This window comes from Mustela nigripes, chromosome X (genome assembly GCF_022355385.1).
Source record: "Mustela nigripes isolate SB6536 chromosome X, MUSNIG.SB6536, whole genome shotgun sequence".
NCBI lineage: Eukaryota > Metazoa > Chordata > Mammalia > Carnivora > Mustelidae > Mustela > Mustela nigripes.
This window is the reverse complement of record NC_081575.1, coordinates 66,968,010-66,984,198: the sequence shown is the minus strand read 5'-3', so window position 1 is coordinate 66,984,198 and position 16,189 is coordinate 66,968,010. Positions and strand designations below refer to the sequence as shown.

General features: G+C 38.0%; 1 protein-coding gene across 5 annotated transcripts in view; it reads right to left on the bottom strand.

Moving 5' to 3' along the window:
* PHKA1 (phosphorylase kinase regulatory subunit alpha 1) overlaps positions 1-16,189 on the bottom strand; it is a 146,432-nt gene that overhangs the window by 88,430 nt on the left and 41,813 nt on the right. For all 5 annotated transcript variants that reach the window (XM_059385631.1, XM_059385632.1, XM_059385633.1 and 2 more), the window contains exons 7-13: positions 13,839-13,937; positions 12,699-12,845; positions 11,683-11,736; positions 10,036-10,158; positions 6,789-6,884; positions 5,775-5,882; positions 3,772-3,850 (exon numbers count right to left, since the gene is read on the bottom strand). In XM_059385631.1, the coding sequence (XP_059241614.1) occupies positions 3,772-3,850; positions 5,775-5,882; positions 6,789-6,884; positions 10,036-10,158; positions 11,683-11,736; positions 12,699-12,845; positions 13,839-13,937 (706 nt within the window). The remainder of the gene's footprint in view (positions 1-3,771; positions 3,851-5,774; positions 5,883-6,788; positions 6,885-10,035; positions 10,159-11,682; positions 11,737-12,698; positions 12,846-13,838; positions 13,938-16,189) is intronic.

Genomic DNA, 16,189 nt, shown 5'->3' with positions numbered 1-16,189 from the left:
GGGGGGAGGGGGTTTGGGAGAAGGGGGTGGGATTATGGTCATTGGGGCAGGGTATGTGCTTTGGTGAGTTCTGTGAAGTGTGTAAACCTGGTGATTCACAGACCTGTACCCCTGGGGATAAAAATATATGTTTATAAAAAATTAAAAATTAAAAAAAAAGTATAAAAAGACCAAAAAAAAGATAAGGATGTCCACCCTTACCAGTTTTATACAACATAGTACTGGATAGTCCTAGCTATAGTGGTCAGACAACAAAAAGAAATAAAAGGCATCCAAATTGGTAAGGAAAAAATAAAATTTTCAGTATGTGCAGATGACATGATACTCTATATAGAAACCCTAAAGACTCCACCAAAACACTACTAGAACTGATAAATGAATTCAGAAAAGTTGCAGGACACAAAATCAATGTACAGAAATCTTGCATCGCTCTATACTAACAACAAAGCTACAGAAAATGAAATTAAGAAAACAGTCCCTTTTACAATTTCACCAAGAATAACAAAATATCTATGACTAAACTTAACTAAAAAGGTAAAAGACTTATACTCTGAAAAGGTAAAAGACTTAAACTCTGAAAACCTAAAACACTGATGAAAGAAATTCAAGATGATGCCAAGAAACTGAAAGACATTCCATGCTAATGGCTTAGAAAAACACATATTGTTCAAACATCTATACTATCCAAAGCAATCTAGAGATTTAATGCTGTCCCTATCAAAATACCTACAGCATTTTTCACAGAACAAGAACAAAAAATCCTAAAATTTGCATGGAACCACAAAAGACCCCAGATAAGCAAATCAAACTCAATAAAGAAAAACAAAATGGGAGGTATCACAATTCCAGACTCCAAGTTGTATTACAAAGCTCTTGTAATCAAAACCGTATGGTACTAGCATAAAAATAGACACATAGATCAGTAGAACAGCTCAGAAATAAACCCAACTATATGGTCAATTAATCTTCAACAAAGGAGGAAAGAATACCCAATGGGAAAAACAGTCTCTTTAATAAATGGCACTGGGAAAGCTGGATGGCTACATGTAAATGAATGGAACTGGATCAGTTTCTTACGCCATACAAAAAAATAAACTCAAAATGGATTAAAGGCCTAAATTCGAGACAGGAAACTATCAAAATCCTAGAGGAGCACACAGGCAGCAACCTCTTTGACCTAGGCCAGAGCAACTTCTCTCTAGATCTGTTTGCAAAAGCAAGGGAAACAAAAGCAAAAATAAACTATTATAGCTACCTCAAAATAAGAAGCTTCTGCACAGCAAAGCTAAAAGACAAGCTACTGAATGGGAGAGGATATTTGCAAATGATATTTCTGATAAAGGGTTAGTATAAAAATATATAAAGAACCGATATAAGTCAACACCCAAAAAAACACATAATCCAATTAAAAAATGGGCAGAAGACATAAACACATTTCTCCAAATAAGACATCCAGATGACCACCAGACACATGAAAAGATACTCAACATCATTCATCTTCAGGGAAATGCAAAGCAAACCTACAATGAGATAATCACCTCACACCCGTTAGAATGGCTAAAATAAAAAACATAAGAAACAACAAGTGTTGAGATATGGAGAAAAAAAGCTCTTACACTGTTGGTGGGAATACAAACTGCTGTAGCTACTGTGGGAAACAGTATGGAGTTTCCTTAAAAAGTTAAAAATAGAACTATCCAAAGATCCCTTAATCACACTACTGGGTATTTAACCAAAGAATATAAAAATACTAATTCAAAGGGATATATGCATCCCTGTGTTATGGCAGTATTATCTACAATAGCAACATTATGGAAGCAGCCAAATGTCTACTGATAGATGAATAAAGAAGAGGTGGTATATATGTATGTATATCTATCTATCTATTTATCTATATCTATCTATCTATCTATATGTATGTATGTATATCTATCTATCTATCTATCTATCTATAGATAGATAGATAAAATACCATATGATTTTACTAATACATGGAATTTAAGAAAAAGAAGCAAAGGAAAAAAAGAGATACAAATCAAGAAAGAGACTATAGAGAAAAACTGATGGTTACCAGAGGGGAGCTTGGTGGTGGTGGGGGAAATGGTTGAAATAGGTGATGGGATTAAAGAGTACACTTATTGTGATGAGCACTGAGTAAGGTATAGAATGGTTGATTCACTATATTGTACATCTGATTCTAATATAACATTGTATGTTAACTATACTGGAATTAAAATAAAAAACTTAATAAAAAAAGAAAATACAGACTATAAGATTGATTGATATGTTTTTTCTGGTGGGTATAGTAGAATTATGGTGCATGGGTGATTAAGATATTTAAATTATCAACAAATAGGGAAGAGCAGACTCAGAGACAATAGATACAGTGCCATGGGCCAGAAAAAGAAAACTGAAATAATGTATAGCTATGACCATAAACTGGAATTTTCTGGAATGGGAGATATATGAGGTGGAATAGTTCTAAAGTTTGGTCCTCAAAATGAGTGGATAACATAGAGGTGGAGGGAAAGGCCACTAGATTTATGGGTATCCAAGAATTTAAGGCTAAAATGTTAGTACTTATTATGATGCTGAAATCTAGCACTATGGCAGGAATTGGGGGAGAAGAGGAAGGCTGTATGCTAAATGAATGAATTAGAGCAACCAGGAGATCAATACCGCCAGATGGCATAAGCCTCGAAGAACAAAGTATCTTATGGGAAGGGATGAATAAAATACACAGGATTATTTCCCATATAGCACCAACCCAGAAGTCAAGTGACCAGAGACATTTTACAGGAGCTTAGTACTGGATTGGGTCGCTGGAGAGTCAAGAAGGAAAAAATGAAACAAGATGGGATTGGGAGGGAGACAAACCATAAGAGACTCTTAATCTCACAAAACAAACGGGGGGTTGCGGGGGGGGGGGGGTAGGGATAGGGTGGTGGGGTTATGGACATTGGGGAGGGTATGTGCTATGGTGAGTGTTGTGAAATGTATAAGCCTGATGAGTCACAGACCTGTATCCCTGGTGCAAACAATACATTATATGTTAATAAAAATAATTTAAAAAATCACTTGGAACTTTATATCCTAGGAGACTAAAATAATAATGACAAGAGATAAGGAAGGTAGAAAGATCTACTTATCATGAGAGAGGGAAAAGGATGGGATGGAGACAAAAGAGGTCAGTTTTACATTTGAAGTATCAGTGATAAAGATGTTTCATAGATATTGGGACTTGAATTTATAGACCTTAGCTCAGTGTTTTGCATAGAGTAGATAACCTCAAAATTTAAATTAATTGTTAGGAACAAAAAATAAAGGTTTTCAGTACTCTCCAAAGAAGGAATAGTTGAATCCATGGAAGCAAATGTATTTTGAAGGAGGCAGCACTAGCAAACTAACATAGAGTGTAAATACAGAGACAACAATGTAAGATTAAGTATACAACCATTAAAAGGGCATGAGAAGAAAGGAGTATTAACAGAAAAAGCACAGAAGGAATGTTCAGAAAGAAAGAATCTAAAGGCTACAATATCATGACAACTGAAAAGAGTTTCTAGAAGTAATAAGTGGTTAAGAGTGTCAACATCACTTACAAAGCATTTTGTTCATGATTAATAGCAATCTTGAAACCAAAAAGAACTGAGTTCATTGTATACTTTTTGAAGCCTAACAAAACCAATGATAAACAGCAAAGTCTTCATTTACTAGTCCAAAACAGATCATTAATATAAAGTTTCTGCTGCTGGGAATAAAAATCCATACCTTGAACCACAACATCTGGCTTTGGTACTGTAGAAAACCTTCGATTTAGGGGATCAATTTCTCCAGGAGCTAAAAATCCCTAAAGAAAAACCATAAAAAGACAGATTATTATTTCTCAAAGAAAAAGCTAATGTTTGAGGAGAAACAATGTACCAGTGCCAAAAACCTGCCCTTTAATATGTAAGAGGTAGGTATGGAAAGGAAACAAATAGCTTCACTATATAAAAAAGTCTAAACCCCGAATTCACATTCAAATTAATTTCTTCTGGAATTAATTTCTGGTGGTGGCCACAAGTTCTTTGTTGGAAATACAAGTGACAAGCAGAAAGGTTTTTTTTTTTTTTTTTTAGTTATACCTCCACCTTCTCTGGATGTATATAATCAGACAATCAGATCACAATGCTTATCATCAATAATTTAAGTCTTGTTGTTTTCTCATTTGTTCATGTGACTGCTATACTTTCTGATCAGCAGATATCTTTTTTTTTTGAAATATTTATTTATTTGTGTGTGTGAGAGAGAGAGTGCACAGGGGGAAGAGCAGAGGGAGAGGGAGAGAATCTCCAGCAGACTCCGGGCTGAACACAGAGTCCAGTGTGGGGCTCGATCCCAGGACACTGATGTAATCTGAGCCAAAACTGAAGAGTCAGATGCTCAACTGACTGTGCCACTCAGGCACTCCAGCAGATACATTTTGACTTGAATTTCTGTCCTTGATGAAATGGGATGAATTCACCCATTTTACCCTTAAAAACACCATTCACCTCCTCCTTTTTCACACATTTAATTTAATGAGAAAGTCATCAGGTCAAGATTACTTTAAGCAGATCTTTCTGCTCATTATTGCTATATTATTCATAATATCAACTAAAGATAATCAAACCTTTTTTGCAGTATACCTGAAATTCACATTAATGTATGTCAATTATGCCTCAATAAAACTGAGAAAAAAATCCAAAACAGAGTGAACAAAAAACAGCTGCAGAAAATAAACAGTCATACATAAACAGGTCAAAGAATATGGCTCAGAAAGGATAGCTAAGTACCACCTCGGATCTTCTAGAAGCCTCACTTATAGGTTACCATAAGAACCTACAATGGGGAAATAGATTTGTCTATAAATCTGGAAAACTTTGAGAAAGAGGGCCCTTACTATAGCTGACAATATCAAAAATAAGCTGGACGTTAAGTACGAAATTCCCAAGTGCTTCACTAAGAGCTGTTTCAACCAAGGGGCACCTGGGTGGCTCAGTCATTGAGCATCTGACTCTTGATTTTGGCTTAGGTCATGATCTTGGGGTCCTGGAATCAAGCCCTGTGTGGCGCTCCACATTCAGCAGGAAATCTGCTTAAGGATTTCTCTACCTCTCCCTCTGCCCCGCCCCCTGCTTACACAAGAGTGCTCTCTCTCAAGTAAAGAAATAAATAAATCTTTTTAAAAAAAAGGCAAAAAGGTGTTGTTTCAACTGAATTTAACATAAAAAAACATTTAAAAAGCCCCACAGCAAAAAGTATACAAACAATAAATTTTTAAAAATTATGTTCCCAACCACTTTTCATGGTACCTAAAATTATCTAATCAGTTTATTCAATTAAATAATGAAAAATTATACTTCTTGAAAAAGTTAATACTTAAATCCATTATCAGTCATCATTACCATCTAAGCACAAGTGCATGCATCCATCACCAGGCAAAGCACCGTGTGTAGGGGGGCTGTTCTGAAAGGGCAAGATCTAGTCCCTGATAGGAGAGCAGCTCCAAGTCCGGTGCCAAAGTAAGATGCCCTGGGCAGTATGAGAGACATGGTTGCCAGGGGGAAAAGATTTTAGTTAAGGATTGGTCATGCTTCCACTCTAAGGACCTGACCTGGAGGAAAATATATAATTAAGGCAGAATATAAAGGACAAAAGAAAGATCCAGATTTAATGAGCTACTCACAAATCTGATTATTATAATGACTAAAGAAGAAAAAAAGTGGAGTTGCCTTGAAGTTTCCCCTTACCTCTGCCATCAAGCTTCCTAAGATGTACAGAGACTGACCCCACATATGTGGCAACTTGCCCATGGGGACCCGGTCCACAGTGTGAGGATTTTGATATTCTTCATCAACCTAAAAGAAAAGATAAAGAAGCCACACAAAAGGTGATGGAAGGTTAAAGACACAACAGAAAGGCTGAATCTGGATTGTGACTCATACCCTATAGAACAGTTACAAATACAATTCACTGAAAAGTTAAGCCCTATGACTCCAGTCTAGGGAAAGGCTCCTCTAAATGTGTATACATACAAATCACCTGAGGATTTTGTCCAAAGGCATATTCTGACTGAGTAGGTGTGGAGAAAAGCCCGAGAACTGCATTTCTAACAAGCTCTCAGATGATGCTGCTGATGCTGCTGGGAGCTTATTCCAACCGTCTCTACCTGAATGGAAGACAGAGACTCTCCCATGGCTAATGCTCCTTTGGAATGGAGAAGACGAACAATGGTGCTCCCAACTGGCATTGCAGGAAAATGAAGACATACAAGTATGTTGTAAACAATCCCAGATTACTGGCCTCAAAGCAGAGAATACCAAATCCTGAGAGTTCACACAGAACTTCACTCTAGTTCTGCCTACTGAACTCTGTATCATTCTCAGCCTTAAGGTTTTTTTTTTTTTAATCGATCTCTGAACAATTAATTTTTGAAAACTGAGGTGTGGTTGACATATAAAAAGGCCCTTACATTTAATGTATGCATCCTGATGAGTTTGAGGATAAGTAACACACCCATGAAACTACCATTGTCACGTTTGGTCTTGCCCTATTCTTACTATGCAATGGCGCCATACCTGAGACTGCTTTAAAAATTTATTTTCAAAGGTCTAAAATCATATTTTCATCATTTATACCAAAAGACTCACTTTGAGAATATTAAAGTCAGAAAATTAGAAATTATTTGACCCAAATGGAGCAGTCCCATTGAGGTATGGCCCTCTTTCTCCCAGCTCCATGTTACGAAGGCATGTCCAACTCACCCTGTCTGGAGGAACACTGTATAGCTCTGGCAGAAGTGGGACTCCATTTTTGCCCTTGATGAGGACTGCTTCAAGAGCCTCTCTGTATTCTTGAACCTGTAAATAAAAGAAAGGGAAAAAAAGTTTATAGTGTTTCCTTTGGGGAAATGTACACCTCAGGGAGGGTTAAAGCCGAAGAAGTTCCTATTGCAAAGGAGCATATTCACCTAGGGCAAGGGAGAAGAAAGGAGAGTAGCATTTAGTAAATGTGTATTACAGGCCAGATACTGTGCTAGAAATTTTGTGTGCTTTAACACATTTAATTTTTTCAATTTAAATTCAATTAGCCAACATATAACACATCATTCGTTTTTGACGTTTTGGTCAATGATTCATTAGTTGCATATAACACCTTTAATTTTAGTAACCATCCTAGGAGGTATATGCAATTAAAGCCTTTTTTACTGAAAAAAAAAAATAAGGCTCAAAGAGGTTATGAACTTGTGGAAGATCACACAACAAGTATAAGGTTGAGTCTGGATTTGAGCCCAACTCAGCCTGCCTCCACTGGCCTGTTTTTATCCACTACTCAAAATCGAGCTTCTTACCTTTACATGTACTGGCTTTTAAAACTACATTTAACTGCTAAAATAAGTTTCCATTGTAGTGAAGTTCATTGTTTTTTTTTTTTTTTTGCTTGTTTGTTTAACAATTTGTTGTAGATTAGAGTAGTAATACATAAAAAGCAAAAACAAACACACACACACAAAAGCACTATAATTTATGGTGGAAAAAACAGTTCTATCACAGTTTTTTTGAAAATACAAATTGATTCCAATGTGTTTGATGTAAGAGGGACAATTTGAGTAGAACCCGGATTCGACTTCTGCTTATGCACAATTTTGACATGAGAGTACACTCAGCTGAACTGAGCCCAAGTAAGAACACCCAAAACACACACATGCACACACCTCAGGAGGACAATGAACCACATTCATGCATATTCCATGTTAGAACTTTCTGTCCGATTTCAGGTAACACTCCTTCTACTGCTTCAAAATCACTCCAGAGCTGCTCCCTTCCCACAGCCAGCCTAGCTCCATGACTCTGTGTACCTTCCCTTCTCTTTCCTTTCTTCCCCTTTCTCCTCAATTTGTTCTGTATTCATCCTGCCTGTTCAATGTTCTTTTTCTCCTTCTCTTCACTCTTTTGCCATCTTTCTTGTTCCTTTCCTCTGGCATGCAGGGCGGTGGGCATGGGAAGCCGTCAGGTGAGCTGGCAGGAACATGGGTGTACATTTATCTGTGAGCAAACCTAAGGTATTTTTCAAGGTACAAGTGCCATATTTACTGTGGTATTTATGTATTTCTTAACAAATTCATGTGCATAAAGTTATAATGCTGTGCTTATCAGGTTCCTATAATTTTGTATGTACTTCTGGCAAACTTTTTAAATGTTGTGTCCCAACCTCATTTTCCCATGAGACCTATAGTTTTTATTTCTCAAATATGCAGAGATGGTGATTTTCAAGAAACATATATGTCATTATAGCTGAACTGTCTCTTGTGCGTATGGTATATCTTCAGCTGTGAAGTTAAAAAAAAAAACAACTTTAGGGACATCTTCTTCAAAGAAGGGAAAAACTATTTCCATTGTATACAGAGAAACCAAAGAATTCAATGACTATGTTTGGGCTACTCAAGTGTCAGGAAGGAAGTTAAACCTTGCCTTAGGCTCAAATCATGATCCCAGGGTCCTGGGATAGAGCCCTGCATTGGGCTCCGTGCTCACTGGGGAGTCTGTTTCTCCCCTCCCTCTGATCCTCCTTCCTACTTGTGCTCTCTCTCTTTTTTCAAATAAATAAATAAAAACTTTTAAAAACAAGAGTCAGGGGGAAGCAGGAAAAAAATGAGTAAAAAAGAATCCAGGTTTCCCAACTCTTCCCCCGCCCCGAGTCCAAAAAGCCTGAATGTGCTTTGTACTTAGTAGGCACGTTTGATAAATGCATCTTTCTTTGAGGAAGAAAAGTTTCTTATAAAAAATTCTGTGGAATTTGGGAAGGACTGAGAAAAATGGTAGAATCAAAATACGGTGGGTTATTTCTATTACCGCTCATTTGCTTTCTTTAAAAGGGCTTTTAATTTATGGAAATTTAGAGTAAAACAGCACTTTGCGGCCCATGAAACTTTGGTGTAGCCCTATTATTTAAGTGATATTGGCAGTTACAGATAAATATTGGCCAAAGCATTAAAATTACACAAAATTGTGTTTTATGTAGCCAAGTATAAATGACTTCCAAATGTGTTGGATTTATGTTCAAGTTTAGACCATAGCCAATTTGTAGAATGCCTGACTCTAAACTTCCTTGATCAAATCTCCCAGTCTCACTATTTTCCAAAGATTTTTTTTTTAATAATTTTTAAATTTTTTTTATAAACATGTAATGTATCATTAGCCCCAGGGGTACAGGTCTATGAATTGCCAGGTTTACACACTTCACAGCACTCACCATAGCACATACCCTCCCCAATGTCCATAACCCCACCACCCTCTCCCTACCTCCCTTCCCCCAGCAACCCTCAGTTTGTTTTGTGAGATTAAGAGTCTCTTATGGTTTGTCTCCCTCCCAATCCCATCTTGTTTCATTTATTCTTTGCCTACCCCCCAAACCCCCCATGTTGCATCTCCACTTTCTCATATCAGGGAGATCATATGATAGTTGTCTTTCTCCAATTGACTTATTTTGCTAAGCATAGTACCCTCTAGTTCCATCCACATTGTCGCAAATGCCAAGATTTCATTTCCTCTGATGGATGCATAGTATTCCATTGTATATATATACCAAAAAAGCGATGATGGTCATGTTTGTGGGGGCAAGGACCAGACAAATGGGTCATTGTTTTTTTGTGTGTGTGGGGGCTAAAGTCAGAACACCATTTCCAAGATTTTATATACACACACACACACACACACACACACAGCCAGGAAGAAAAGTCAAGTACCTCTAACAACTGAAGCAAGTGGACAGAGCTTGCCATTTTGCTCTCTATGTTTGTTAAAAGCCAAGTCTGAATAATGGCAACATAAAGGCCTTCCAACTCTTAACCTAGTGCCCTCAAGTATCAGTCTCTAGAAGACTCTAGAAGACTCTGTCTCTTCCCTATTAGGGAAGACTTCCATTTGGTCACAGGGTCAGCACAGCCATTAACCGAAAGAGGAAGACATACTAAAAACATTCTGCTGAAAGTCTCTTTCCCCAGCATATTACCTGTGCTGCATTGCCACTGAAGACCCCATCGAGGATAAAGTACGTCCAGAACAGTGGCCATTCACACTCAATGTTTTCAAATGACTTCAGCTCAGATGGTTCATAGTATAGGCGACTGGGATCCTGGTAAAAACACAATAAAGTTCATCTTATCACTGCAAAGTCAGCCATCTGCCTTTAATTCAAAGGTATCACAATACAGCTTTTTGCTTCTGATTATTTCAGAGAAGGCAGGGCATGTACAGATTCTCCCTCCCTTTGAGAGTACTTTGTGATATGACTTGTAACTAGTAGAACTGGGATAACAATGATACCATGGGTAGGTATATGTAGAAGTGAGATTCATTGTGATTTTATATTTGTTAAGTTTGAGGTAGCAGCAGAAGAACATACAAATAGAAATGTATACAAGGGTTCAGGAACCATGCTCGTCGAGGTAACACTTGAAGCACAAATTACAGATGTAATACATACATATAGTGAACAGATTACCCAAGAGCAGAATCTTGGTAAACCCTCATAGTATGGTGAGGAAAGAACAAAAAGCGAAGAGTTAGGATAGTGTAGTGTTGTATAAACTAAATGGGAAGAGAATGTCAAGAAAATGGAGGACAGGTAGGTAACAGTACTGTACTACAGAGAAGTCAAGTATAATAAGGATGGGGTAAAGACTAATGGATTGATCACTTAGGAGATTTTGATGATATTTTGAAGCATAATTTTAATTGGTTGGTAGAGATAGAAATCAATAGGGCTAAAGAATAAAGTGGAAGAAGGGAAGTAGACCAGAAGAGTTTGAGCTCAATGATTAAAAAAAGCCTTAAACAATGTTTACATTGCCAGTGAAGTGCTTCTTCTTGACCATTCATTCTCTTTAATAATAATTTTCTCCACTGACAGTTCTGCAGAGAACTTCTGATTAGTGGAACAGAAGATATTAACTTTTCAAGATCAGGTACTGTTTAGAACTAACCAACTGCAAAAGGTGGAAAAGGGCCAGAAAGATCTATCGAAGGAAAGCCTTTCCCCTTAGTAATCATGAAATATTTGGAAGGGAGATACTTTGAGACTATTCAAATATTCTGTTTCTGCTTAAACTTTCATCCACTAATTTAAGCATCTATCAGTAGCTCTTTCCTGAAACCAACCAGCTGCAAGAAGTGAAAGAACTGGGGGCACCTGGGTGGCTCAGGGGGTTAAGCCTCTGCCTTCTGCTCAGGGTCATGATCTCAGGGTCCTGGGATCGAGGCCCGCATCAGGCTTTCTGCTCAGCAAGGATCCTGCTTCCCCCTCTCTCTGCCTGCCTCTCTGCCTACTTGTGATCTCTGTCAAATAGATAAAATCTTTTAAAAAAAAGAAGTGGAAGGACTGTACCTTCCTCTATAATTTATTTAGTCCACAAAGACTCACAAATTGAACTTGGCAACTAAGCCCAACGAAGGTAGCAAACATGAGTTATTTTGATCTTATTGTGTGATTATTTTGAGTATCACCAGTGAGCTTAGTATTTTGTCTTTTGAGTACTTTTTTAAAAAAATATATGTTCAGGTAGCCAACGTATAATACTATTAAGTATTTTCTCTGAATGGACTGCAGAGAGTAGTGACTCATTCTATCGTGGACTCATTTTGGGTAAAAGAAATCTACCTCTTTAGGAGTTTTATATCCATCTCGTAGAAAGCGACAGCAACCATAACGGCCCTAGGAATGCAGAGAAAAGAAGTCAGAAGCATGTACGTTGGTGCAGTCATATAATGCATCAGAAATACATCCTTTGCAACAGCTACACGTGCCGACCTATCACCAACACAGATATAGTATTTAAAAAAATAATAAAATGTAATAAAAAAAACCCTCTGATATCAGACCAGCAGCAGAAACTGATTTCAGCAATCAATGTGAGTTTAAGGAGGGCTAAGTTACAGGCTCTTCCCTAAAGCAGAGTTTCTAATATTATCTTCTCCATCACTTTCCACCACAGTGTAAGTCTATAACAGCCCAATTACTAATCTGTGTTGTCCTACTCACAGAGCTCATAAGAGAGCAACAGGCTTTTAAAAAAAAGACAACATATATTTTTTAAAAAATGTTGAGATAATCTGAAACTTACAGAAGAGTTGCAGAAACAGTACAGAGAATCCCTGTTACCCTTTATCCACTGTCCTTCTATATTATCAAAGCTAAAAAATTAACCTTTGTACAATACTATTGACCAAACTAGAGAACTTATTTGGATTTCACCAGTTTTTCCACTAATGGCTTTTTTTTTCCTGTTCCAAAATCCATTTCAGGATCCTACTGCATTCAGTTATCATATCTCCTTAGTCTCTTCCAACCTGTGACAGTTCTTCAGTCTTTCCTTGTTTTTATCACCTTGATGCTTTTGAAGAGCTCATCAGTTATCTGTAGAATGTCCCTCAATTTGGTTTTGTCTAGTGTCTTCTCATGATTAGACTGAGATAAGGCATTATTTGCATGGACACCACACTGGTGCTGTGCACTTTTCAGGGCACTGTATCAGGGGTACATGACATCAGTATGTTTTATTACTGGTGGTGTTAACTCTGATCATTTGGTTAAATCACTGACTCAAGGCCCCCAACAGTATTAATTTGTCCTTTAAGTCAAAGCCTTAAAGAAAAGAAGGGCACATATGGACATACCTGAAGCTTGGTGATGATTTCTTGCTTTGTGAGCTCTACCAACTGGCTATCCTCTACTGCAAAGGCTGGGAAGGAAATAACCGAAAGCAGACTAGCATCTACCTCTTTGGATGTTGAAGCACGGGGGAGTATTGAATTAAGGATAGACTGAAAAGGAAGAAAGGAAGTCAAAAGTGGCACATTAGCAAATAACTTGGGATTATAAAACTGACAGCTTTAGTCAAAAGATCAATGTGGAAGAGGATCATTTGGGAGAAAATCTACCATAATAATGATTCAATTATATTCAATGGTGAATTCAATAATAATTCAATAATACCTTCTAAGTGAGAGCTTAGAAAACTAGCTATTTCTGTACATCATCCTTTGTCTTAATACTGCTCTCAATGGTTCCCAATCCTAATTTTGAAACAGCTGCTAATGGATAAAGAGCACTCTTTACATCATCTGTCCACAATCCCCTTGCTCCATTAGCAACCACTGAAGTATAAAAATAAGAGAAAATGTAGCTGCTGAGAAAGCAGGATGTGGAAGGCTCAGCTTCTACACTGCTGACATTTATCTCTTCCAGGGAAAATTTCACATTTTTAAAGTGAGAAGATGAGTTTATTTTCATTATTATTATCTAATCAGGGGTTGAAGATGGAGAAAGACATTTCACCAATGAGAAGAACCTAACTCTTTCAATACAAAGAGTACCCCTAAACAAAACTAAAGATACATATTTACCACTTAAACAGTCTAATCTCCAAACATCTAAACCTAGAGTCAACTGGGGACAAGAGAATGTTTCAAAGCCACTATCAAGAAGAACTCTCAAAATAAGTCACCTCTTGTTCTCTTGGTGTATTTAGAGAAGAAGGAGACCCCATAGGCGCTTGATAGGACAACAGTGGAGAATTCCACATACTATGATGGGATCCTTTTATAACCATGGATGAGAGAACAGTACTATGATCTATGTTATAGTTCATGCTATATCAGGCTTATTCTTAGCACAGAAAGATTGGAGAAAACATTTTTGGCACATGGTAATAAATCAGATTATGTACTCTGAAGTCTCTTTATTCTCAAGGCTATGCTCATTCTGAGTCTGGGTAAGAATAACATTTTCTATAAAGTTGTTCATTATTCTCTTACTTGGCAGTGCTGCACTTCATCAGCCAGGACATGGATAACTGATTGGGGTCCACCTTTCACACCAAACAGGTCCAGTTCATCCAGGGCTTCCAGGGCTGCCTATGAAAAGCAAAGAAAGTACTTTTCCCACAAAAATTACGGATTTCTTCTCCCTGTACCCCAGTATCATATCAGTGCATACGAAGTCATTTTGAATAGGAGAACAGAAAAAACAACGTAGCATTCTTTATTTCCAGTGGCCTCTGAGTTTTTCTTTGCCTACCATATTATCCCAGAGACAGTTAAGATGGAGGTTGCAAACATACCTTCATGATAAAAATCCTTAACAAATTCAGTATAGAAGGAACATACCTGAACATAATAAAGGCCATTTATAACAAACCCTCAGCTAGCACTTGCTGTAATGAGCACTGGGTGTTGTAGGTGTTGAATCACTATATTGCACACCTGAAACTAACTGGAATTCAAATGAACACAAAAAAATAGTGAAAAATTGAAAGCTTTCCTCTAAGATCAGGAGCAAGACAAGGATGCCCCCCCATACCCTTATTCAACATGATATTTGAAGTCCTAGCTAGAGCAATTGGGCAAGACAAAGAAACAAAAGGCAGCTAAATCAGAAGGGAAGAAGTAAAACTGTCATTATCCAACTCCAAAAAGTATTGGAACCAATCAATGAATTCAATGAAGTTGCAGGATGTAAAATCAACATATAGAAATCAGTGGCATTTCTGTACATTAACAACAAAAAAAATCTGGAGAAAGAAATAAAGAAAACTATCCTACTCACAATAGCATCAATAATTATATGATGTGACAGAGGTGTTACCTAACACTTTGGTGGTAATCATTTTGCAATAAAAATGTACTGAATCAACATGTTGTACACTCCAAACTTAAACAATGTTATATGTCAATTACATCTCAATAAATACACATTTTATTTTATTTTAAAAATCTTATTGTTTTATTATTTTTTCTCCAGTGGCTGAATTCTTTAAAAATGCATTAAAAAAAAAGATACAACATAGATAGATAAAGTTATAGCATTATCAAGCCAAGCACCATACTTTAAAAATAATTTGAATAAGGCACAGATGAATTCACAGTAAACCACTCTTTTGGTAGGGCAGCTGCAATTATGACACCAGCACATAAAAAATGCTAGAAGTTGTGTGGATATAAGATATTAAAATGCAACAGCCATTAGTTATCGGCACATCACTGAGTTTGCAGAGAGAAGTGAATACCCTAAAAAGATACCATGATTGGGGGAGAGGAGTCAAGATGGTGGTGACGTAGCAGGCTGAGATGACATCATGTAGCAGGGGATCAGCTAGATAGCTTATCAAGCCATTGTGAACACCTACAAATCCAACAGGACATAGAAGAGAAGAAGGGCAGCAATTCTAGAAACAGAAAACTGTCCATTTTGTGAAAGGTAGGACCCACGGAGAAATGAATCCAAGTCGACAGGAAGATGGACTGAGCGGGGAGGGGCCGGATCCTGGCAAGCGGCAAAACAACGGAGCACAAAATCAGGATTTTTAAAAGTCTGCTCCACTGAGGGCCATTGCTCCAGATGCTAATCCAGGGTAAAGCCCAGGTAGGGAGAGCATGGCCTCAGGTCCTGCGGGGTCACAGAGGGATCAGGGCTGAGTGTCGTAGAGCTCACAGGTATTAGAGTGGGGAAGTGGGCTATAGAGACGGAGCTGAGGAGTGAGCTCTCAACTGGGGGTTACCTTATCGTGATCCGTGGCATAGACCACTGCTCTGTGAGCAGGGACCCCACAAGATCCGGGGAGATCCCCCTGGAAGAGCTCAGGGATCTGTGGGGTTCAGAGACTCCGGGCAGGGCTGTGTGCCAGAGACAGAAAAGCTTGTTCACAGGCTGGGGTGAGCTTGGAGCACAGCCAGAGGCCAGGGAGACGGGAGTGACTGAGTGCTTTTCTCTGAGGGCACACTGAGGAGTGGGGCCCTGAGCTCTTGGCTCCTCTGGGCGGAGATTGGGAGGCCGACATTTTCAATCCTGTCCTCTGGAACTCTATGGAAAGTGTTCAGGGAACAAAAGCTCCTGAAAGCGAACCTGAGTGGATTATTTAGCCTGGCTCCTGGTAAGGGTGGTACAATTCCACCTCGGGCAAAGACACTTGAGAAGCACTTACAACAGGTCCCTCCCCCAGAAGATCAACAAGAAATCCAGCCAAGACCAAGTTCACTTACCAAGGAGAAGAGCAGAATTCCAGAGGAGGAGAAAGCAAAGCATGGAATTCATGGATTTTTCCCCATGATTCTTCAGTCATATAAAGTTAACTTTTTTAAATTTTACTTTTTTTCTTCTGCTAAATTTT